This window comes from Schistocerca serialis, chromosome 10 (genome assembly GCF_023864345.2).
Source record: "Schistocerca serialis cubense isolate TAMUIC-IGC-003099 chromosome 10, iqSchSeri2.2, whole genome shotgun sequence".
In the NCBI taxonomy this organism is placed as follows: domain Eukaryota; kingdom Metazoa; phylum Arthropoda; class Insecta; order Orthoptera; family Acrididae; genus Schistocerca; species Schistocerca serialis.
Window position 1 is genome coordinate 161950614 of NC_064647.1, and position 27362 is coordinate 161977975.

Here is a 27362-nt window from a genome sequence, read left to right on the forward strand (position 1 = left end):
ACTATTACACAACTACCTACATTCTGCTCCTAGAGAGATAAACGGGATAAGATTTGACTGATTAAAGTGTGCACAGAGGTGTTTAAAGCAATCGTTCTTATCACACACTATATATATGAATGGAGCTAGGAGATTCCTACTCCTTCCACACTATTCAATTGATGTTGCTACCTAAAACTTCAGACAAAGCATTCTGTTTCCACACATTAACAACCATTTTTCTTGTTTTCCAATTTAAGTGCCCCTGACCAGTGTAAATTAAAGTTCTCACATACTGTGTGTCCCTGGTAAACTACTTCACATTTTTTATCCTGCAAATTCTCTCTAAATAGTGTAATTGAGTCAGCATTTACCATTATGTGAAATTCTGCTTTTCCTTCATTAGACCTGGTTGGTAGGAGTGCATTATTGCTGCAATTTGGCAATAATGTTACTGAGGGGTTAAACCAAAGATGGACATAAGTAACTACACTGACTGAAGAAAAAATCGCAAGACCAAGGAGGAATTATGTGACAACCTAAAGTTGGTAGATGTGTTTCTACATCTGAAAGATGATGTCTATTCAAATTTCATGCCAATCTTATAGGAATAGCTAGTAGCGCCACCACAAGGATGCAAATCAGGTTTCCTTTAAATACACACTGTGACGGTTGTAAGAGATAGGGTCAGATGTGGTGAGTTGACGTTAGCCAAGAACGCCTTTATGACAACAAAGGTGACATTATCGACATCACTTCATTTGAACAAGGTCATATAATTTGGCTATGAGAGCTGAATCTCCCTTCTACATTATTGCAGAGAGACTTGGAAGAAATGTAGCCAACGTGCATGATTGCAGTGGTGGTCACAAGATGTACAGTCACAGGAAGACTGGGCTCTGGACGGCCAGGTAACAAGGGAGAAGACCACACAGTTTGGCATACGGTTCTGGTGCATCACAGCTAGAGCAGCTGTTGGCACCACTGTGACACAACAAACTGTTACAAATCTAAAACTTCCTGGCAGATTAAAACTGTGTGCCGGACCGAGACTCAAACTCGGGACCTTTGTCTTTCGCGGGCAAGGACGGGGCGAGAGTCGTACTCGGGTAGCTCAGTTGGTAGAGCACTTGCCCGCGAAAGGCAAAGGTCCCCGAGTTAGAGTCTCGGTCCGACACACAGTTTTAATCTGCCAGGAAGTTTCATATCAGTGCACACTCCGCTGTAGAGTGAAAATCTCATTCTAGAAACAACGCCCAGGCTGTGACTAAGCCATGTCTCCGCAATATCCTTTCTTTCAGAAGTGCTAGTTCTGCAGGTTCACAGGAGAGCTTCTGTAAAGTTTGGAAGGTAGGAGACGAGGTACTGGTAGAATTAAAGCTGTGAGGACAGGGCGTGAGTCGTGCTCGGGTAGCTCAGTTGGTAGAGCACTTGCTCGTGAAAGGCAAAGGTCCCGAGTTCGAGTCTCGGTCCGGCACACAGTTTTTATCTGCCAGGAAGTTTCGTATCAGCGCACACTCCGCTGCAGAGTGAAAATATCATTCTTGTTACAAATCTGTTACTTCCAGGACAGTCTGAGCGTGCATTCCACTGGCCCCCAAACCGCTGCCACCTGCTACTTCACTGGCATCAAGTGAGAGCTGATTGGAAGGCAGGGTGAAGGTCTGTTGCATTTTCTGATGAAAGCTGGTTCTGCCTCAGTGCCAATGCTCGTCCACACAATGCTTTTGTAACCCAACATGTTCTACAGAATGTCAACATGTTGCCTTGGCCTGCTCGATGACCAGATCTGTCTCCAATCGAGCACATGCGGGACATCATTGGACGACAACCTCAACGTCGTCCACAAACAGCATCAACCATCCCTGTATCGACCAACCACGTGTAACAGGCATGAAACTCCATCCCACAAACTGACATCCAGCACACATGTACAACACAATGAATACACCTTTTCACACTTGCATTCAACATTCTGGCAGTTAAACAAGTTATTAATGTACCACCATTTCACATTTATGATGGCTTATCCTGCACTTACATTAGTCTGTGATCTTGCAATGTTAGTCACTTAAGTATGTTTGTTACCTAGACAAATGTATTCTTGAAATTTCATTACTCTACATAATTAATTTTTGGTATTGCAATTTTTTTCCTTCACTGTATGTGCTCTAATCAAACAATGGAAAGGCAGGATGGAACGTAACGCTGTTACACTGTATGTGCTCTCAATCACAACTATCAAGAGGTGACATCTACATTCAAATTTTCACACACAATCACTTAACAATTATTTCTACTAAATCTTACTAGTACTCACTAATCGCTTCGTTAAGCATTTCCTACTGGATTCTATATATATTGCTATCTTATGTGTGCCTATGACCATTTCTGAAATACAGCACTTAAACAGTTGGTCAATTCAGTATTCACTGAGGTCTATGGCCTGGTACTTCATTGCATTTTTTTATGTATGTAGCTACCCCCTTTCTCATATTACAATTATATAATGTGATATCTTACTTGTATTCCTCTAGGTGCACCTCTTCAACTTCTGTGACTCCCAGATGTTCTGCTACGGATTGCACATCTGAAAAATGAATTTAGATTTTTCTTTGTCCAGTGTTGATATGAGAAGCTCATTTCTGTTACTGTATAAGCTTCTTACATCTTGATGGTATACTCCAGACATATGATTATTAGTCATCATACTGAGCTAGCTATTAAGTTTTGTTTCTCCATTTATTATTGCAACTTTATCTATAGTTATTCAACTACTCTGATTTTCAGAAACATTTACCCTTAAAAAGGTCTAGGTATTGTGTCTGAACGGTTTCTTCATTTCACAATGCCTTTTAAGAAAACTCACTGGATTCACTTCATAGTACAATAAATTTCTTAGTTAGAATTTTATTTTTAAAATCAGTACTCAGTGAATTATAAATGAAACAACTCATTTCATTATCAAGTAGCCTTGCCTCAAATAGTTCCACGTAACCTGAGGAAAAGTGACGGTCATTGTAGAAGTAAAGGAGATCTGTGTCACCACACATTTTCATTAAAGAAAACCTTTTTACAACATATTTTGATACCTTAGCTATTTTTCTACATAGTCTGTGTTCAAATTTAAACATTGGTCATAGAAATCCATAAGCTTTCCAGTGGCTTCTGCATACTCTCACTGCCGTTAAGTTGTTGAACCAGTCACTAATGGCCCCTTATTTCATTGTCTTTTCCATAGAACTTTACTCCCTGCTGGACAACAATCGACATCATTTGTTTTGAATGGTACGAGTTAGTCTTCGACATGTTTTAAAGTAGGCCACTGCATTTATGGTCCCTCCTCTACGGATGAAATCAACTGAGCAGGATGCCCTCTCTATTCCAAAACATTGTGGCCATAACCCTTCCATTCCTCAGAATTTGTTTTGGTTTTGTCGAGGATCTTACTTGATGCCATCCTATTGGGTGGTACTTTGTTTCTGGACCTTTAAGTGAAAAGCAGATCTCAGCATTAGTAACAAAGTGGTTCAAAAATTCTTCACTGTCCATGTTGTACTGAGAGATAGATAGACAGAGAGAGAGAGAGAGAGAGAGAGAGAGAAGTGGGGGGGGGGGGGGGGGGGGGGGTCTGTGCAGCTCCCATTTGTCATTCATTTTCAAGTTCGTTAGCCATAAGTCAAGGAACAAACCTGGCACGCACGTATATTCATTCATCTGCCATTACAAATGGTGCACTATTTTAAAAGTGAAGCTTCATTTGTCACATTTCCATCTACTCTGATTATCTGCCTGTAATTTTCAACTGGGCAGACTATTTCTGCATCCAGAAACCATATCACACTACACATTGTACAGAAACCATATCACACTACAAATTGTACATTCTGTGGGATTGTCATAGAATAACACATTTTAAAATTGTACAAATAAACAGTAAATGACATTTCGCTCTCACTGTTAGTGTCATACTGGCACTGACGATCGTGAAGATCTCCAACACTGTAGTGGGGGTGGGGCAGAAAATTGTGCAGCTCATCATTTCAAAATGTTCTTTACTTTTAGAATATCAGGAAAGTAATAAATAGTAACTTACTTGCCATCAGCGAGAAGTCATCTCCCTCAGTGTCAACGCACAAGTCGCGCAGAGTCGACACAATGCCACATCACTGACGTTCACGGTCAGGTTTCGACTCAGGTTGAACGGGTCGAGAACCACCATCGCTGCAGATTTCGTAGGCACGATGCGCGGCACCGACTGGCGTGGCACAAACGCTCCATCCAGCGGAGATGCTGCCATCTTCTGCCAGTCGATCCGCTGGAAGCACTGCAGGAAGCCCAGCAGCAGTTCACGGACAGATCGCCTGTCGTGGGGATCTGTGATGCGGAACTGTTCGCTGTCGTTGCAAAATGCGGTTTCCCAACCTGTAAATCAAAAGCACCATCCTGTGTTGCATTCATCTTTTAAGTACGCATGACAGATATCTCTGTCTGCACTCTGTTAATTCACAGTGTGTTGGATGGATATATACGTCTGGCACATTCTGTGGCTAATAGCAAGTGGGAATACTGAGTTATCGGTCAGCCATTTAAACTGCGGTATTAGTTGAGCATCGTCCACAAAATGGCAGCTCTTCAAGCATCACAGCATATTCTGGGCTACCTACAACATTTTCCACTTCAGCGTGCATTAACAGTATGCGTTCAATCAAGCAGCCACAAAAGTGTACCTTTTCCATCTGCATTTCCTGATGTGTTAGTGAGTAATTCTAGAAGCCTTATCAGATTCGAAGACAGAGCAGCTGCTTTTGGAAAGTGACAAAATTTCACAGACGGTTCTGAAAGTTTCCAGGATACAGATGTTGCAGCTAGTGAAAGTGACTTCAGTTCAGAAAAATCTGGCTAGTACAGTGACTGATTCGGAAATACCGACAACAAAGCACTACTGTAGCTCACAGTGCCTAGTCCATTTCTGTACAGGAAGCATGGTGGTGAACAATGTAGAATGAGCTTCATGATTAGTCTCGGCAAACAGTTGCTCATACCTTCACCATGAGGGCACGAGTAGGACACTCACCTCGAACACCGAAAGTAACGTGTCTTAAAGCCAGGCATTTTCCAGACCTTCTGCCACCCACAATGAAGAAATGACCGATAAGGAGGTGTGTGTTGTGCACACGGAAAGGCCTTCGGAAAGAGACTTCATACTGGTGCGCAGAACTCCAAGTATCCTTGTGTGTAGCACCTTACTTTAAAATGTTTTGCACTGAAAACAACTTTTAATATCATGAAAATAAATTTTCGTTAACTTCTGCAACATATTTTATTCATTCCCACCCAATATCAATTTCAATTAAAAATGAAGGAAAATTTATGTGAGGAAGAGGTGTGCTCACAAACTACCCACCTAACGGGTTAATTTCCCCACGGTGGACAGAATTACTAAACTGAAAGGCAAATGTCGCGAGTTAGAGTCTCTGTCTGGCACACAGTTTTAATCTGCCAGGAAGTTTCAAGAAGCTCCTCAGTTTGCCTCATAAGTGCTGAGAGGAGCCTGCTTTCCAACAGCATTTAGCAGACCAGACGGTCACTCATCCAAGTGCTAGCCGAGCCTGGCAACACTTAACTTCCTTGATACAGTGGGAATTGGTGTTACCACTGTGGCAAGGCCATTGCTAGATTAAATTTCAGGCTAACTATAATTAAAGTTCCAGTTTCAAAATACTGTAAGAAAGAACTGCTGAGAATGATGTCAAATTTGAATATCATATTATCAAAGAAGGGGGGAAATGTTATTGGGGGGAGGGAGGGGGATATAACGAAAATTCTCCCATGAGATGGTGCTGTAAGCATCACAACATAAATAGGTTTGGCTACAAATGACAGATGAATTGCAATATGGTGGCTATGATTGAAAAACATGGACACTGTAAGGTGCAACTCAATGTGCATGACTGTACAAGTTAGGCAGTCAATAGTTGTGGCACAGTTAGTTTAACCCATCCACCATGCAAAGATCGTATCATATTAGACGGGACATATTGGTTTTTAATTGTCTTGAGGCTAAAAACCACATAAAAAGTAAAATGCCATCTATTTCTAATAGTCCTGAGGCCAAAAACCACATAAACGCAATATGACATCAGTTTCTAGTTGTGAGACAGGCGCAAGACATGTTCAGTATGCTGACCACTGTTTTCTGCCCCAGGCTGAAATCAAGACAGCACATTCCACGGCAGATCACAGTGTCTCAGGGGATCCGTTCAGAATGTGTTGCGCAGTGTGTGCCTTCAGTTCAGCTATGTTTGTAATCACAGCACTGAACACAGAATCTTTCGGATAACCCAACAGCCAGAAGTCACCCAGATTAAGATTAGATTATATGGGCAGGCAGACTGTACGGAAATGACAGCTGATCATTCTAGCATTTCCAAAATGTATCTGCAGCAGTCACTTCACTGGCTGTGCAATGTGTGGAGGAACAGTATCTTGCATAAAAATGCTTCTTCACACACATATCCAAACTGTTGAAGTGTTGGAATGGCATTGCTGTGCAGAAAACTCTCATCGCATTTACCACTGACAATACAGATAACATGACCCGCAGGGCTCGCTCCTCGAAAAAATACAGCCCTATGATGAACAATGCTGTCAACTCACACCACACAAGTTTCCTTTGGAGAATGAAGTGGTACTGGTTTATGTGTGAGCAAATTTTCTGTTGTAAACAGTCTTCATGTGTTTACCGACGGATCACGTTATGCAAATTCCACAATATTTCCTCGGAGCAACTGTCAGACATCTTCAGGTCCGGCAGCAAACACGTGAAGACTATTTACAACACATCCGCTGGGAAAGCTTGAAGAGTCACATCAGATTTTCTGTTGCCCATATTCCGCAATTGTGCGTCTTGACGATTTTTAAGATGGAAATGGGCTTCATCTATCCACACAATGTTCCATGACCATTCATTGTCCGTGTATCAGCTGTCCACCACCAAACTGTTGCCAAGAAGGAACAGCTGCAACAAGCAGTTGAGCACAGCATGCAAGATTTTAGTGGCTGCTTCACGACCTGGGCCATCTGGGCCATCTGGATTCTTCTCTCCACCACCACCACCACCACCACCACCTTTTCTGAACTATGCAGACAGGAGATATCCTTGGAACACATCCTTCACACCTGGAACCATCCTGGTCTTGATCACCATTAATTGACTGTCCCCACACACCCTCCACCCTACAGATATCCTCCCCTCTGTCCTAACACCCCCTCTCCCTATACCAAGACGTCCTTTGTGTTGTTGAATTGTAAGGTGCCACATATACTGTTTGTATATGTATGCGTATATGTTGTCATTGTTGTCTCTTCTTTCCTTCGTTGATATCAGAGCATGAGAAATGCTTATGTTAGTGTTTACCTATTTGTTGTCGACAACACACAACTACACGGCCAGGGTATCACCTGATTCTGGAATAGCTAACTTAATATAGTATAAAGATAGTGGGTTTCGATGATGCGTTATTTGAGTGTGATATTATTCTGCACTTAACCTCTGAGACTTTAAGAACCAGCTACTCTTTATCAGGCCCAAAACTCTACTTTTAACGAGAGCACTTCTGATCAGTCTGTCACAATATACATAATACGTAAGGCTCTACACCACTATAAGAAAATACCACTGTTCATGAAATAACAAAATATACGAATAAACTTCTTTATATTTATTATATATATTTATGTTTATTTCGTGCCCACAAATCATCCACACCTCGATGTAGAGTGTAAATGTGCGCACTAAAAATAGTACACTGTTTCTACTGATAACCCCGTATGACATTTTGGGTTGTTAGGCTACTTCGATCAACAGGATTTATATTGGATTTTGAAAATGATCTTTCTATCCAAACTTACATCCTCCTCAATGGCTCATCAAATATTCTACCCTTAAGCGATAATTAAGAATTCGCGTAAATTGTTTTTTCGCGAATTTAAAGCAAACCATCCGTGGTGCGAAAGCAGTCTTGATACCACGAGACACTCGCAAAGCTTACTAGCCTCTCACGAAATTGACCTGCATACATCTACAACCAATTTCAAGGTCATAATTCGCCCTACACGGTTGTGTGCACTTGATCTTCATCCAATCAATTATTTCTGGAATCATAATCACTGATCCCGACACTGACCGTCCATGAACGCACAATTAACACACTTTTTCTTTCTAAGAGTGAACGAATGACGTCACATCATATACATAGTTATTAAAATATTATTCCAAATGATCTCAAACATTTATTGTCATTATATTTTAACAGTAATCAGAAAAAAAATATGATTATCGGAAAGTAACACATAACAGATTGCAAATCACACGTAACTAAATGACAAGTTAGAAACTGTGCATACATCTTGGGGCAACATAACTCGCAGCACACAATTTACCCAGACGATATTCATCTACTATGTGGGAATGAGAGCACTTAGTGACTTCCAACAAACTTTACACAATTTCAAACCTTTCCAAAACTTTCTCGCTGACACCCCTTCCTAACACAATAATAAAACAAAAAAGTTTATCACTTGCTACATTTTCACTCTTCATGCAGTAAATCTTGAGCATCTGATGTCTGGTGTGATGTTTTAATGTATTTCTTCTTTATCACTAACTCTTTTTGAAACACGTTTTGCAGATGGTATCCACATATACCACTGAACATACCTGCAAAATTATATCATTATAGAGCACATAGTTTTGGATATGACCGGTTATACACTGGACTTTGATTCCTTAAAAAACTGGGGGTTTACTTGTTGGAAGTAAATGATGTCCATTCATTGTCTAAGTATGATGCTAATAACTGGTTATCTGCTCTTTCCAGCCTGAAAGCTCTTTTAAACTTCTTGATGGCTTTATTAACTTCAGTAACAATCACTGCTATGAAACGACTGTGTCTCTACTACCATTGTTAATAAATTAGGACCATTTCTAGCTACCACGTCTGAAATATTTTCATTGTGCATGGTTTATCAAATTGGTTACTCAATACAGTCTTTGGAAAATGTGTTCAGAACTACCTCACCCAGAATACAGACACTATCCTCATCACTCCACATCCCAAGCACCTCCTTCCTCTTGTACTGCACCTGGATCTCTTCAGTCCAGCATGCCACCTTCTTAACATTTACCACTTCTCTGAAGACTCCATAAAAACCCTTGTCCATACCAGGCCCACTAACATCAACAATACCTGTATTTCGATAGCAGTCATCCCTTCCACACTAAAGTGTCTCCCCCCATATACGATACTGCAGAGCCTGTATTGTGCAGAAATATGATGCATGCGCATCCAAAGGAACTTTCCAACATATTTCTCAACAACACAGGCACTGCAAAATTGTATTTATCCACCAACACCGGGCAAGCAACTTTAAATTAAAATGTCACCCCTCTATAGGAATATATGTAATGGGTGTATGAATGCAGGTTGTAAACATGTGGTTGACGAGATACGAAAGTCTGAGTCTGCCCACGAGTCGTGCTACAATACCCTAACTGTAAGGCGACTGCTAGAGATAAGTGGAAAATCTGTGATCAACACCCAGCCTGGCACAAATGTTCATTACTTTCATTCCATTATATAGCTGACAGTTGTCCATATTTGCAGATGTGAATACATTTGATGGATGTTTCCCATATGGTTTGGCCACCTGCGAACAGTGTATCTGCTATGGCTTCCAATCCCTTACCTATTTCACTGGAAGTCTTATTAACACCTTCTCAGACATGCAACACTCGCAAACCTAGGCCACAGACAAGGTTCCTGTGCTGTATCCATATGCGCCCCCCAATCCTTGAACCAATCCTATGAATCAGCTGCACATGAGTACTCCCCCTCATTACCATGGCCTTCAATAACTTAAAGAGTATCTCTTGCCAGGGCTTCAAGTATTTGTCATCGTGCCTGGTAATGAGAAATGCAATATCCAAGATTTGTATTGTATTTTATGTAATTGGGGACCTAGAAACGACCGAGAGGCTTCATACCCGCCATAGCCCTCAGTAGTTCACGACCCCACAACAGGCTACAGCATTCCACTCACTCCACCACTGCCCCACATTGAACCCAGGGTTATCCTACCCAGGATACTTCCCACCCCTTCCAAAATTGTAAAGTTGTATTCCACTACCCATCCAATCTGTGAAATATCCTAGCCCACACCCATTCCCATCTTCTAGCCATAAGGGCAAAATCCCTATGGAAGACCCAGGTGCAAGACCTATCTTATAAACCCCTCCAACACTTTTTCCTCCACTCCCATCACAGTAAAACCCTATCCTATCAGAGGCAGGGCCACCTGTCAAAGCACTCATGTCATATACCAGCTCTGCTACAATTTCTGATCAGTATTTTACGTGGGCATGAACATTAACCAACTGACAAACCAAATGAATGGCCATTTCTAAACTGCATCCGAGAACAGAGCTGACCACCCACTGGTAGAACAAACTGCTGAATGAAACATGCTCTATTTCGACAGCTGCTTTACAACCTATGTTACCTGGATCCTTCCCCCAAACACCAGCTTCACTTAACTATGTAGATGGGATTTAGTTCTTGTAACACATCCTTATATCCCACAATCATCCTGCCCTGAATCTCTGTTTGCCCCTGCCACATACCCAACTCTCCTGTTGCCCCAGACCCACAACTTCATTCATTGTGCGTTCACACCCTCTACTCCACAGTACTGCAGTTCCTCTACTCTACAGAGGGGGGGGAGACAAAAACTTGAAAACAATAAAAACACAACACATTACTATACATAATACTGTGTAGGAAAACCATTGGCACTCAAAATGGCTTCCATTCACCTCAGAATGATGAAATACAGGCCTTGTATGGTTCTGAAGGGAATCTTATACCATTCTTCCTGCAAAACAGAGGCAATTTCAGGTAATAACGACGGAGATGGATAGTGATCACGCACCATTCTCTCCTAACTGGACCACAGACAATGAATAATATTTACATTTGGTGACTGTGGTGGCTGGGGGATATGCAACAATCCATCTTTGTCCTGGCTGGTTGGTTGGTTTAGGGGAGGAGACCAAACAACGAGGTCATCGGTCCCAAAGGATGAGGAAGAAAATCAGCCGTGCCCTTTCAAAGGGACCATCCCAGAATTTGCCTGAAGCGATTTAGGAAAATCATGGAAAGCCTAAATCAAGATGGCACGATGTGGGTTTGAACTTTCCAGTCCTGCACAATGCGACTTGCGGGAATGCGGGCCCTGTCATCTTGGAACACAGTATCGCCACTGGGTAACAAACACCTGATCAGCCAAAATGGTCACAATCCTTGGCAGTAGGGCAACCTTGCAAGGTAACTGTGGGGACCACAGAATACCTCAATGTGCATGCCCAAATCATCACTGAAGCCCCAACATGTTCCACTTTTTGGACGTAAACTTAGCCAGAAGTTGCAAACAGTGTGCAACAAGTCTCAACTGACCAAATGACTCTTCTGTTAATCCACAGCCCATGTTTTATGTTTTTGGCACCATGTTTTGCTATTACAGGCTTCTGCATCACTAAATCAGTGGTTTTGGAACTCTGCAAATTGCAGCTTATGGGGCTCCCTTTCTAGTGTTTTGGTGCCGACAGGTTCACGAGCGCAACATTCAGTTCTGAAGTGACTTTTGCAGGCACTGTCCTCTTATTTTTCCATCTCAATCTCTCATCACACACTTTCATTCACGTTGTGACTTACTGTATGACTTTTCCACTTTCCCTGTACGCACTATAAATCTTCAATGCGGTGCCGCTCGCAACACCAAACACATCAGCTATGTTGGTTATGGAACCCACACTACACCAAACAAGAGTTTGCCCACGTTTGAATTCACTTAGCTCCGATGTAATTCACTCAAAACTGCACAAAACTCTGTTCTGATCACAATTGGCACTTTCAATGTATTGACAGTGTTGAACAGGTGCCGTTCATGGTCAAATACAGGTGCCACCTGTATGCTCGGCTAGCATCTGTATTTCTGTTCAAGCATGCTTTTCGTGCAGTGTTTCCCTATGTATGTCCAACCCCTTAGCCCCTCTTCTCAGTCCACTCCTCCACATCATTCTTATGTTGTGCATCTGCCACCTCTCCCTCTCTGAACTCAACATCAGTGTCAGTCCCTGCTGCCCCCTCCCCAGCCACCACTGCTTTCCTCCCCTTCACCCGCTACAGTGTGTGATGAAACCCCTCACCTGAGTCTTTCTAAGTTGCAGTGTTGGCACAACATAGCCACACATATGTGTATTTTGTTAGTTGTGAAGATGGATGCATCCACAGCCCGGCAACATCCTGTCTTGCTTACTTGCTTAACTTCAACTAAACAGTGTAATATATCACACCTCCCCCAGCTGTATCATTGATAAGGATAGAAGCTGAAGTAATGAATTAAAATTTGTGCCAAGGTTGGGACTTTAACATGGGTCTCCTGCTTACTAGGGAGATGTGCCCTCCACTACTACACCTGGCACTGCAGCTAACACAGCTGTACAGAATAATTCCATCAGATCAATAGATCCCCCAACTGGACCGTGACACTCTTTGAATAAAAGCCACTCTAGTTGCTGATATGTATTTTAATTGAGTCCATGACCAGGAACCTTACTGTTTTACTGAACTGACCTCACACAAACACTACTGCAAGAATAGGGGAAGTGCGTACATCACCAACCTGCAACCTTGATGCTGTAGTCCGCAGCTTCCTTTATACCCTTTATGGGAGGCAGAATGGGAGGCTTCACCGTCTGTAGGAAGGTGAAGGTGACCATAGCAAGAGCATGGGACGTCAGCTCCGGTCTCGGCGAGTTCCTGGCTACTGGCGTCAAGTCTATGCTGTAAACCCAGCGCTTGAGGAACAACAGGAGGGGCCGGATGCGGCTGTCCAGGGACAACACAAATCTGGGAACAGAAATGAAAGCTAGACTATGAAAGCTAGACTATGTCAGAAGACACAGCCATCGCTACAGACAAAAGTTGAAAAGTGAATCAAAAAGTAAAGTCCTCACTACCATAGCTCACTAACCGGAAGTCCTCAGGAAAAAGGAAATTTGCAGGCAAAGCATCGTCTCTTGACCACATACCATATACTTAATTTTAGTTTCATATAAACAACACTAATAATATTAATATAAATTATCTACAGAAGAATGGAACAAGCGGTATAATGCAAGTTGGGGAAGATCAGTTTATTTTCCAGAGAAATGTTGGCACATGTGAGGCAATACTAACGATGACTTAAGTATCTTAGAATACAGACTGACAAAAGGCAAACCCACATTTGTAGATAATGTTAACTGGAATGACTAAAAAAATTCTGAAGTTATAAAGGATGAAAAGCAGGGAGTGAAAGGTTACTTACAACTTGTATATAACTAATTGAAGACATGAAGTCTGTAATGAGTCCGCAATCATTTTTGGCACTTTATTTTCACAGAACCGTCTTAATCACACAGATTTCTTACACTTTATTACTGGTTTTGGCATACTGCCATCCTCAGATCTGTTACAAAGATAAATATTGTGTAAGTGACAGGTTCAATAAGTTAACACTGAATCCAACAAGTCTTAGTGAAACATAAATATAAAAAATTATAAAATGTTTATAGCCACGTATGGCAGCCACACATACAAATCATATATTCTGATGTAAATCATTGTCAAGTTAAACATGTGAGTACATGGTATGTGCTGGTAATAATCAGATTGTGTCGTATTTATACAAGAGACTAATACCAGCAGAGGGCACTTTAGTTAGAGCACTTATTAAACCAGTGTCGCCAATGTGAGGATTAAATTGCGGCATGCACAGTCATTAGTTAAATTTTTTTTAAACTATTACCCATAGCAAAAAGAGCATCTGACAATAAAACTTAACTGATGTGAAATTGGATTCATACTTAAAATACCATAAAAAGTACAAATACTAATATAATACAGCCACAAGCTTGACTAGGTAAAACATACAACCTGTATAAGCTAATATAAAAAGTGTAACAATAAAATAAAATACCTAACTTTTTTTTACTTCTAACGCATAGTTACTATTTTATTAATTGTTTTACAATTATGTTTATGGTAACTGATCTTTCAGGTTGGAAAATTTTTTAGATATTATATTTTATTTTTACACTTTTTATATTAGCTTATACAGGTTGTATGTTATACCTAGTCAAGCTAGTGGCTGTATTATATAAGTATTTGTACATTTTATGGTATTTTAAGTATGAATGTTTAAAAAAATTTAACTAATGACTGTGCATGCCACAATTTAATCATCACATTGGCAACACTGGTATAATATGTGCTCCAGCTAAAGTGCCCTCTGCTGGCATTAGTTTTGTATAAATACCAGATGCAATCTGAGTATTACCAGCACATACCATGCACTCACATGTTTACTTGACGATGATTTACATCATAATATTTTAATCATGTGTACAGCTGCCATAAGTGGCTGATAACATTTTATAATCTTTTGTATTTATATATCACTACGACTTTTTAGATTTAGTGTTTACTTATTGAACCTGTCGCTTACACAATATTTATCTTTGTAACAGATCTGAGGATGACAGTATGCCGAAATTGGTAATAAAGTGTAAGAAATCTGTTTGATCAATATCTGTGTGAAAATAAACTTGTATATAAGCCAGACGGCAATTATAAGATTCAAAGGACATCAGAGGGAGGCAAGAGTTGAAAAGGGGGGGAGAAACTTTAGCGGCCTACCCACCCTCTGTTTCCTTTCCCCATCCCCCGTGTTATACAATTTGCACATGCAACATTCTGTGAGCAGCTGATTGTGAAAGTTCATATGTGGCATGAAAACCCATGACCGAGACATTCCCAATACTTTAGCAGATCTTTGGGGCCAAGAGCCTCTGAAAATTTCAAGTTCTGAGACAAGATGTTCCAGGAGGCTCTCAACAGACAGGAATACTAAGAACTGTACTGCTCAAAAAGGAGTATATAGAACTATTATTTACAATTCTCTTGTGGTTTTTGTGACAGTTAGAAATGTACACAGCAAAAAAACCATTACTTTAACAACCATTTTAAATGACACCATAATTATATTACTACCACATTTTGCACTGCGATTTAAAAGCAACCCACAATTTGCTCTTCTTGGGGCAAAAGGACTTAAGTCTAGAAATAGCAGAAAATGATATGACACACTTACAGAAAACAGTGACTTTAGTAATGCCTGGCATTTTCAGGGTGGGAGAAAGTGATCTTACATAATTTCTTAAAATTTAAAAAGTTCTTTTTCAAAAATCATAAGCGTGTGTGTGTGTGTGTGTGTGTGTGTGTGTGTGTGTGTGTGTGTGTGTGTGTGCGCGCGCAGAGCAATATGTATTCATTATAATATGATGACTAGATTAGTTGACAATGCAACCATCCTCAGATCTGTTCACAGGCACAAAAAAGTCACCTTAGGGAAAAGAAATTTATTTCCCAAAGTAATCTTCAAGCTTAAAATGTTTGAAGAGACACACAAATACAGATGTAATAATCTCCCATTCATGGTAAAAATGTCAGCAGATAATGTGCAGAACGAGTATGATCTTTTATATATAAATATGACTGAACTACAAGCAACTATACAGCGTTACACCTGTAGGAATAAACAGATACATAGTAAACAGTAACATAAAATCTGAAGTTCAAAGCTGTGACAATATTCAAAAAGAAGAACATACCATGGAAAATAGAATCAAAGTCAAATCTAAGACACAAAAAGGTCATCATTACACAAAATAACTTGTCAACAGCAAAACAAAATATTTCTGTGTCTAGAAGAACTAACTTCATTATTAGACATTCATAGCCCTAACATAACTGAATGCTGCGTGCACTTGTGCATGTGAAATCAAAAGTTGACAGGTGGTGTGCAAGCACAAGCAAATGTATTCAGTTACATAGATCAACATATAAAACAAATAAAAGGTAACAGTTAAACCTATGTGTGGAAACAACAATGTAGTAATTAAAAATACTTGAGAAGGAAATCCCAACTATACAGAAAACAGAGGCCAGAGTCCGTATTAGTTACAAGAAATCAATATAATGGAAGGAAACATTCCACGTGGGAAAAATTATATATAAAAACAAAGAAGAGGTGACTTACCGAACAAAAACGCTGGCAGGTCGATAGACACACAAACAAACACAAACATACACACAAAATTCAAGCTTTCGCAACAAATTGTTGCCTCATCAGGAAAGAGGGAAGGAGAGGGGAAGACGAAAGGAAGTGGGTTTTAAAGGAGAGGGTAAGGAGTCATTCCAATCCCGGGAGCGGAAAGACTTACCTTAGGGCTGTCCTTTTTTCCCCCTAAGGTAAGTCTTTCCGCTCCCGGGATTGGAATGACTCCTTACCCTCTCCTTTAAAACCCACTTCCTTTCGTCTTCCCCTCTCCTTCCCTCTTTCCTGATGAGGCAACAATTTGTTGCGAAAGCTTGAATTTTGTGTGTGTGTTTGTGTTTGTTTGTGTGTCTATCGACCTGCCAGCGTTTTTGTTCGGTAAGTCACCTCTTCTTTGTTTTTATATATAATTAGTTACAAGAAAGTTACAAGTAGAACACGAAACAGCAATGAGGCCCACTGCCACAATGTAATAAAAGCATTAAAAATCATTATATTGTCAACATATCATATCACAACATTAAATTAAAATCTATGGCGAGAAGACTGCCGATGCAGACGGGCGCCACCTCATGACGAGAAGTGCGAAAGCGCAGCTAGATGGCGGAAAGCGGCACTAGAAGTGAACAGTCCTGAGGCCGAAATGTTGCAGTCTATTGTCATAATAATGAGCCAAAAAATTCAATATCAGTTTGCCTTTGTTTTGGCTGGCACAAGTGAATGCAGCATTCACTTATGTTATGGCTATGAATGGGTAACAGTCAAGCTAGTCCTACTGTCTATTGGACACAGACAGTTTATTTTGCTGTAAAAATGTTATGTGGTTTAACAATGACCTTTTTATGTTTTACATTTGACTATTATTTCATTACCCAGAGCATGTTCTTGCTCTTTAATACTGTCACTGCTTTTAACATCAGATTTTATGTTTCATTGTTTACCATGTATTTGCTTGATTCATTTATTTTTACAGGCTTAGAACCAGTCTCATTTTTGTTGTGCTGTCACAACCAAAATATTTCAATGATCTTTGCTTTTATACCAGTGCCAGTTATTGCACAATGCAATCGTTCCCGGTACATCCAATTTTTGTTCAAGTTGTGTCTCATATGAGCATCATGTGTAAAATGTTTTACCTTCAGTGTAACACTGTAAAGTTGCATGTAGTTAATTGTGATATAATTTTTATATATTATGCTCATTCCATGAGTTTTATGTTAAAATTTTTACCACGAGTGATAGGTTATCACATTTGTATGTGTGTGTTCTTTCAAAAACTCAAAGCTTAAAGATTATTCTGCCAAAAAGAAATTTTGCCTAATGTGACTTTTTTTTTATGCTTGTTCACAGACCTGAGGAGGTTGCATTGACAACTGGAACTAGTCTAATCATTGTGTTTTAATTTCTATACACATACGTGATCTAGACAAATTAAAAATATTTTCAGAACAGATTTTTTTTTTAATTTTAAGACAAGAAAAAGGGTATAAGACTGTTTTTGAATTATGCTACAGAATGAAGAACAAATTGTGCCAATTCAGAGTCAAAGGGTCAACTGAACCTAACACACCAATTCACTTATATCTGTAGAACTCTGTCTCCTGTTTTGTGATAACACTAAATGAGCTTCCCTTCTTTGAACGTTTTCGACGGCCTATGTCAGTCCTATCTGATGCACATCCCACACCTCACAGTAATACTCCAGAAGAGGGTTGACAATCGTGGTGTAAGCTGTCTCTCTTTTTCACCTAATAATGTTATGGTGTCCACATCATACACGTGCAAACAGGAAGAGAACAGAACATCGATAATGTTTCTTCTGGCTACTTTATTTTTGGAATGTAGATCATGGTGACTGACTGATCTGTAGCAAAGCTCATGGTCTAGATTTGGTGAAAGGTGTGCGAGTACGAAAAGATTAGTAGTTGTGACAGACTGATCTGTAATGTAGTGCAAGGTCTAGGTAAGGTTTGAAGATATCAGTTTGGTTGTGGGACGGTGGAGCAGTATCAAATGACTCAGTTCATCCGAGCCAAATATTTTGCTGGAAGAGGGCCATATTTGAAGTGATAAATGATTAGAAGAAAGTGTCAAATGCATCATAAAAGACACTGCCACAGACACAGCAGCATGGAAACTGCTTAGTCTAGCACCATCCAGGCTACTGGTGGAAGTGCTTACAAGACCCAAAATGTTCAAAGAGACTCCTGCCAATTAGTGGTTGTGCCTCAACATCGCATCCATTCAAATCTGCTCATTAGTCTGCAACTGTCAAGTCTAAAACGATGTGATAATGCTGTCCTGATGCCTGTGAAAGCCTCAACTACCTCCTGCCTACTTTTTGTTCCCGCAATGAAAACGCCAAGTCAGTCGCAATTGTAATTATACGAAAGTATTTTTGCCACACTTCTGCTCCACCACTAGACTAACATTTGAAAGTTGGCTCACTCAAAAATTTTGTTATAACTGAGAGATCTGCACACTGAAGAGAAAATAAAAACTACATTTATTGTTGTAAAAGAGAATATATACCGTTTCTCCGCACATTAGTGTGTGTTGCCAAGTTTTTGGAGCGACAAGGAGTCGTCATATAATTCTGCAGTGTGTGTAACAAGTCTGTGCAGTGCACAACTGCCACAGAGTCCCCACCACTCTGGCCAACCCGTCTCTGAAATGTGTAGGTTCCACAACAACATTTACAATTCTACAAACAAGTTACTCTGTGTCAAAACATTTTTGTTTTAGACGATTGTTAGGACTGGGCCAGTAAGATTTCTACAAACTACAGACAGATTACCAAATTAGTCTGGTTTACACACAAGGCTTCTAAATTGCTTTGAAATTCGGCCACACATTTTCTATAAAATTTTACAATGAAACACAGAGGACTGCCATACAACACGAGGAAACTGAAATAGCTTAATACCACAGCAGATTATAATCATACTGGCAATAACTATAATGTGCAGGTACTGAGGTTTATTCTTGTGGAGAAGCTGATTCCCCACAACTCCAAGTCATCATTAACACGACATGTTGCAGCACTTCATACGGGTTGTAAATTCTGATTACTGGGAAACAGATTATTGTTCTTTTTTAATTTTTTGTGAAATTTGATTTGAACCATATTAGAATATGCATCAATGTGCCATCCAATTAGCAACTGAGAGTCACCTCTGAGTGCCATGTAAAACTATCCAACTTTGTATGTAATCTGTGCAAAGAACATTTTTTTTCTGTTTTTTTTTTTTTTTAGTAGCAAGTAATGATGAAAACATACCTTTTTTATTAAATATTTGGGTGTACTGTAAATAGTAGAAGTAGTTGTAAACATTTGAGAAATCTGTGTTTAAGTCAGTACATTTGCCAAAGTAACTATGTTGCTGGGGGCTGCAGTGAGGGAAGAGGGGTGAAGGATAAGGACTGGTTAGATTTAGGAAAAGGAGGCAGGGTTCGGAAAAGTCACCCAGAACTCCAGGTCAGGGGAGGCTTACTGGATAGGATGTTGGGGACTGCACTCAACGAGATTTGCATAGGTTTTCAAATCCTGTCCGGTGCCGTCCCCCACTCATCCGCTGCAGTCCCCAACATTCTGATTTCCATACTCATCCCTTCTGGTAAGGCTCCCTGACCTGCTGTTCTAGGACACTTTTCTGAACTCTACCCCTTTTCTTAAACCTCACCAGTCCTTTTCATTCACACCTCTTTTTTCCCTTCAACCCTTCCGGATCCAAAAGCTTGCATAGATAACACTTCTGTACATTGTTCTCCTTCCACCACTTGGTGGGTACAATTACATAATATTTTCAAAATTTTATTAGTTTTGTTGATTAGCAGAAGACAGACTATTTTACCAAAAAGAATGGAGTTCCAGAAAAAGTGGATAAATGTGATCATAATTTTGAGTGAAGTTAGTTCACAATGAATTGGCAGATGTGCAATTATTCAGCAGCTGTGTTAATTTCACTGTTGAAAATGCTGCCAGATTTCTAGATCAACTTTGCACAAGAGTAGATAAAATTTTTGATACTTTCTGGATAAGTCTTGAGGAGACGGAAGGGATAACCATATAAAAAATGGGTGCTATTTAAAAAAGTGTTACTGTTCAAATCTTTGGAATGAACACGTTTACAGGACAGGCAATACAGGCAATCAAGGTAGTTAATGTCCTGCAGTTAACGCTACGTTTCATTGATTCATTTTTTATTGTGATTCTGGATAAGAAGTTATCTGGTGTGGTCAAGATGAATGGAACACCCTGTACAGTTCTCCTGAATCCTAACGTAACTATAGTAAAATTCATAAAAGAGGAGGGTGCAGTCTATGCACATTCCCGAGCAGTAGCTTACCTCAACAGCCGAGCATTGCGGCAACCGATGCCATTCGTGAAGGCTGCGTCACAGCGCGTGTTGCTGGGACAGTGGAGGAACTTGACGATGGGCACACGCGCCCTGGGAATGGCCGTCACATGGTTGAACTCCGGCCATGCCTTAGCTAGCTGTCGTTTCACGGTCTGTACAATGGACACCAGCTCCTCCACGTTCGGGACATACTCGCCGTAGAATGTGTCACCTGAAGGCACGACAGTGCTGTGGTGTTATTTATTTTGCAAATGTGAAACATGGTGTATTAAAAATTTACACTGTTGTGGATAAGAAATAATGACTGTATACAAGGACTGATTATTATATTTTACTAGCGAACCCAGCAATGATTTGCAACTGCTAAATAAGCATGGCAATTGGATATACGTTCTGATCTCCTCCTCCTCCCCCCCTCCCCTCCCCCTACCTCTGTCCATCACCTCCTGCTCCCTGTACATTTCTTATCCCACACTCACTCTACCCATCTCCTCCTTCCTCATATCTCTGTCCATATCCTCCTTCCCATTCTTTATACCCAATACCTCCTCGTGTCTCTCTCCACCTCTTCCTCTCCCCTCTCTCTGACCTTACGTACTGAGATAGTAAACAGAACCTCGATTGGAATAGAAGTCAAAATGAAATCGTAAATCTGTCGGAATCATTAGGAAACTGGGTATGAGAGATACCTTTCCAGTTGCTGGACCGGTAAAGTAGTAAATTCAATGACAGTATTTCACATGGTTTCAATATACGAACATGTAGGAACATTAACTTAGCCATAAAGACAACTTTCCTGTTTTCTGCTAAAAATGTCTGCAAAAAGCAAAACAAAACCATGTGTTTTCACAGCACACACTTGCATGTTCTTTCTCACAGCCAGTTTAATAGAAAGTATTTACTGTAGAATTCTCGTGCGATTTGCCTGGAAACGCTGCATATGTACCATGAACTGACACAACTTCAATCCTTGCAACACACCAAAGATACAATCACCACAGATAACACACTGAACTATTGTTTTCAATTGTACTCTTTTTCATAAAATATCAACATTCAATCAGAATGTATTAAAACATGTGACGGCAGAACTGTCAAAACAACAATCACATTTTCTTCATCGAAATTTTCATAAAAAAAAACACCATCCGAATTTCGGACTTTTCTGGTGGATTTTCTTTCATGCAAACCTTGTCCTGACAAATAATGCCATAAACATGACATTATTTCAGTGATTACAAAACAGTAATTTTTAGAAAACTGTGGCAGTGTAAATGCACTAATCTTCATCGGAGTACCGGACAGGTGAAGACTCTTCACAATCTCAATTTGACGATGGATGGGAAGTGCCGCAGTCGCGCGTGCCAGCGTACATATTTGGAGCTGAAGGGGCATCCGCTTCGAGTGAGAACCCTGTGAGAGCCCCATTAGAAAGTTAATCGCCGCCAACTAGTGTTACTAGTGGCGTGATTCCATAATTTAGGTATTGCGTAACCCCAAGGACGCCGGCAGGCCAGGATGTGCCTGACTGGTTTGGACACGTTCCAGATGGTGATGCAACGCCTAAGTGTCGTCATGGGTATAAAAAGAGCAGTGATTTGTTTCTTATTACAGTCGATGCTTCTTCTGTTGGTGGCAAATAACACTTTGTTAATACTATTCTTTCTGTTTGGTCTGTTTTGGAGTATTGTGTGTCTGAGGAACCTTTTGCTCGAGGTAATTTGACGCATTTGCATTGTTATGTGAAGTTGAAAGTTAAGATGTTTTTAGAAGAAGTTCATCCTGGTTTGGAATTCATGTTCGGTAGTATTAATGGTTTGTTTGATGTTCAAAATTGTAGAAGCCAGAAATCTGCTTTAATACACATTACTAAACATCACTTGCAACCTTTATCTAATTGCAATGATTCAGCTTTGTCATTTAATGTTCGTTTACGCAGATTGACTGAGCGAACTAGTAGGTTTGATTATACAGATCCATTTTTAGTTAATAATTGGAGTCATATACGTTTCATTTAGAAGTACTTTTATTCCTTTCAGGCTAATTGGGCCACTGTGCATTCTTTGAGCGAGTGTCATTTAAGTTACAATGGCTGGGCGGGCCACGTCGTATGCTGGTATAACAAGGCCTTTCGGTCCACGGAGGTTCGTAAGAAGCAATTATATTTATTTCGTGATACAAATATTGGCAAGTCAACTTCAGTGGAGAAGGTGTTGCAAAAAAGCAGCACGTATATTTGCCATTTTGTTCCGAATTCGGATTTGGTGGTTACGATAGTCGTATTCACAAGGTAATTGTTTTTGAAGAGTGAGTGGTCCAGGTGGCGTCAATACGCATCTGTTCTGAAGCGTATTGTTGAAGGCCGACCAGTGACTGTTAATGTTAAGAATAAGCCTGGTACGGTTATTACACACCGCGGCTTGGTGATATTTGTATCGAATGAATTTAGTATTGAAGACAAAGCAATTATTTCCAGACTCGAAGTTGTACATGCAGATTGTCACATTGTCCATTGTCGTTCATTTAAGGATGAGGTGGATGCTGCAGACAAATCGGACGTGGAGGCCGGGCAAGAGGTTGTCAGTATCATCGGATGAGGATGTACTCGAAGTTTCGTGCTGCACGCCCTCGGCGTTGGATACGCCGACGGACGAATCTAACTAGGCCCATATTTGGTCGAATGTGTAGGTGGCGTACCGAGTTCATTCAAACAGATGGTGTACATTTTGAGTATGGTAAAATGGCCGCTCTCGAGAAGCATGATGAGAAAGCGAAGAACTTTTCTACGTTGCAACATTATGATATTACCGATGAGTAAGTTTTTTTGTGACAAATATGACACTGTAATTATTAACAAGATTGTAACGTATGTGTATAGGGTCAATGTTAGGATTGAGAGACTAACTCTTGATGATAAAGCTAACAAGAAGATATTTGAAGATCAGGGTGCACTGGAGAAAGTTCGTATAGCCTGCAGCAATAAGATGGGTGCTTTTGATTTGAACCCACAGAGGGCATCTGGTGTACCTTGGCGTAAATATACTAGAAGGAATAGGTTTAAGTTTATAACGTATTCTAAGCCGGAACAGAGTGCTGATATAACAAAAGTGAAATCCTGGACAGATCTAGAAAAGGAATGTAAAGTTAAAAATTGCCTGTTTCAAGGTACTAACCCATTTTATATTGGACTACAAATTGCTGGTGATGAACGTGAGAAAAATGATAATGTTCACAGTGAAGTCAAATATGTCACATTTATTGCAAGAAATACAGTTTATATGACATTTTGTAAGAGGAAGGGTAATGTAATTTTTTGAATAAAAGTATTTGTTTACAGCTAATGTCTGCATTGGCGTTTTTTATGCCAACTGGGACCATGTCCGAAATTACCCGGACGATCTACACCTCACCTTCCTTGTTCCCAATAGTCAACAGAGGATTGACGAACTTGCTATTACCGGGAATGAGTTGACGTACGAGCTCGTCCCACACACATACTACCAGGGACAGATCTGGGGTTCTAGATGGCCACAGAAGTTCCTCAGTGTCATGTAAACAGTTCATAAGACATGTGCCACGTGTGGAACAGCACTGTCATACTGAAAAATAGCAACACGATGCTGTCATGGGAAAGGTAACACGTGAGGATGTAGGATCTTCACTCTGTACTGTTGTGCTGTCAGAGTTTTACTGCGCCCTACCAGCTGTGAACTTGTGTCATACCCGATGGCTCCCTACACTGCAATGCCAGGTGCAACACTGCTGTGACCTCTCTCCAGGTCACAGCTGGATTTGCCAACAATGATCATACAGGGTAGTGCAGAACTGCGATTCATCACTGAACTCAATACAGTGCTATTCATCAGCAGCCTATGCTTCAATGTCATGGCAGCACTCCAAATGCTTCTGTATTTTTTGTGGTGTTAATGACTGCCTACACATGGCATGTTCAGTTCCTAGTTAGACTGCTGCTAGTTTCCGACCAATGTTGCAGGGGCTCCATTACTTTTTCTCAAGACGGCAGGCACACATGTGAAAGGGTTACAATGTGTTTGGTGCACAATACGGTGATCCTCCCCTATGGTCATCAGATGTGATCGACTGAACCTTGACAATCAGTACACTTGCCCTCACGTTCCCACACAGTCTGACGTCGGGCCACCGTCACATTCGACTGCACCTCAAATCTAGATATTGCACGATTCTACCTGGCAACCAAATGGAGAACCACAATGATGCCACTTTCAAACTCTTCAGGCACTGATAACACTGTCTCACACGAGTATGCAGCAACTCTGGTCCTTCACAGTGTTTGCTCGTCTCTCTCACCCCTTATACATCCTTCCTTTCGTGGTAACACTAACTGGTTGCTGTTCTGTCACAAGAACTGCAATGCCAATACTTTACGCACTCACTTCTGATGTTTATATATACAAAAGTTACATCGACATCCGACCACATCTTCCGGGTGCCTCACTTTTTTTTTTTTTTTTTGGGTCAGGCAACTTATTATAAAATACAGAGAGCAAATGGCTGTCTACAACTTCCAGAGAAACCAAACTGTAGCTGTAAAAATCAATGGACATTTCAGGGTGGCGGCAGCTGAGAAAGGACCGAGACAATTTTGTAGCCTATCCTCCACATTATTCAATCCGTACACTGAGCATGTAGTGAAGAAAATTAAGGAGAAATGTGGGAAACAAAATACACGAAGAAGGAATAAGGTTATGAGATTGTAATTCTGTCACAGACAGCAAGCATTTTGAATAGCAGTCGAATGGAATGGATATTACTTTGGAAAGAGGTTACAAGATGGACAGCAATTAAAGTAAAACAAGAGTAATGACGTGTAGTTCAATTAGGTGAGGTGATGCTAAGAACATCAGATAACAAAATGAGAATTATAGGGTCCCAGGTATCACACCCTGCAGCCAATTGCCTTGTGGGCTTTTGTTTGCAAGTAACTGACAAAAAAAATATATTCCTTTTCCTGCAGTCCTAAAAAAAAAAAAAAGAATAAGATAAGTCTACAGAGTGACACTGTGGTATAGTGGTTAAGGTATGTTCCTGATGTGCAGAAGCTGTGGTTTTGAATCTCATTAGGTACTTTATTTTTAAATCTTTATTGAAATGATTTCAAGCACTATTTTTATTGAATTATTAGGTTTAAAGATACTTTTTTAATTTTTTATTCCTTGTCACATCAATTTAATCATTTTATATACTATTTCACTGCCTTTAAAAAAGAATGACTATGTAATTGACCTCATTTTGGTTCACCCATCATTTACTAAGTATCCAAACTCTGTATGTTACAAAGATGCTACATAAACATGCCCATGCCAAAAAGAGCAAAAGGAAAAATGAATATTTGTTTATCTTCTAATGTTCGCTTAAGCCAATATCAAATCTTTTCATTCCTCAAGTGTCTGTCTTTTCCCGTATGATTCCAGATGGATCTATTGCACGAGTGAGCTATGTGTACCTGTGTAAAAATTGTTTTTTTTTTACAATGCATCTTCTGGAAAGGGAATCAGTTTCTTTCATTTCTAAAATATTCCTTCTGGAAACTATACCTGGAAGTACAACAACCTGCAGTCGACTATAACAACAGCAACCTCAATTGTAATTGTATTTTACTGCATTCTTTGTCACGGCAATGGATGATGTTGCCTTCTCTTCAAGAAAGATGAGATAAATATCATTCTGTTAAACGGAGAATTAATGTACTAATCAATTAGACTGTTTCATTGGTAACTGTAGTGAGAGACTGTGGAGGCGTGAACTTAGCCGCATGAATTGTTACTGATAAGTATTCATCAGTCGCACACCTCGAAATAATCTACATTATTTACACCTCTCTTATGTCACCAGTGCCTTAGTCGCTACTATAATTGGTGGTTGTAAAAATGATGGTGCCATGTACATATAACTAAAGTAATTAAAATACACAAAACATGTAAAAATTTTCTGTTGTATTAATTATCTTTTGTTTTCTTTGTTGCATGAATTGGATACTGTTAAGAGAAAGTTAATAAACATCACAAAAGAATGATACACATGGACAGAGAAAAAGATTTGTATGGAAACTACAAGAAAAAGAAATAATTAAACCCAATGAGAAGGTAGGAAAATTCTAATTTATAGCTTGCATGGCTGTGCTTGGTAGTGCCTTCCTCGTATCTAACAGTAATAGTAGAACAGTAGTCCCTCACCCACCCTCTCTGACAAATATGGACTTTAGAGTATAATTGTATTATTCAGCTGTATTGTTTTGCAAAACACAAAAAGACGAGCAATAACGTAAAGGAAGTATAGATCTAGCACTAGTACAAGCAAAAGCAAGGGAATCAGTTTGTTTGTCATAAGACCAGAAAGATGTGCTAAAGGAACTAATACTACGGTATGTGTATGTATTTGAAAAGTGCCCATGACTAATAAAAGGTTACACATATAAAATAGATGTTTAACCATGTGAAACATTTCGGTTTTCATCATAGCCCACACTCTGGTCCAAGGAGGAGACAATGAGGAAGGAAACAGAGGATGATAGATCGGGGTGTCATACAATACTTATATTCGCCCTATCTTAGTCCTATTCTAGCTATCGCAAAATCCGACAGCAGCATCAGGCTCGTACTCAGTGCACAGAATACAATAAAAGAGTCATTGTTCCTGTTAGGGCACATCCTGACAACTTATAAGAACAGTTGCTAAAGTTCCATAAAGTAAAAAAACCTTACCATAATCTATTTAAAGTCGTCATATTGGCAGATGGCTTTCCATGAAGCTAGTAGGAAA

General features: G+C 40.0%; 1 protein-coding gene across 3 annotated transcripts in view; it reads right to left on the reverse strand.

Annotated features, from left to right (window-relative positions):
- LOC126425328 (speckle targeted PIP5K1A-regulated poly(A) polymerase-like) overlaps positions 1-27362 on the reverse strand; it is a 231286-nt gene that overhangs the window by 157970 nt on the left and 45954 nt on the right. For all 3 annotated transcript variants that reach the window (XM_050088312.1, XM_050088313.1, XM_050088314.1), the window contains exons 6-9: positions 20550-20772; positions 12724-12950; positions 4076-4404; positions 2503-2569 (exon numbers count right to left, since the gene is read on the reverse strand). In XM_050088312.1, coding sequence (XP_049944269.1) covers positions 4082-4404; positions 12724-12950; positions 20550-20772 — 773 coding nt within the window. In that variant the 3' untranslated portion in view covers positions 2503-2569; positions 4076-4081. The remainder of the gene's footprint in view (positions 1-2502; positions 2570-4075; positions 4405-12723; positions 12951-20549; positions 20773-27362) is intronic.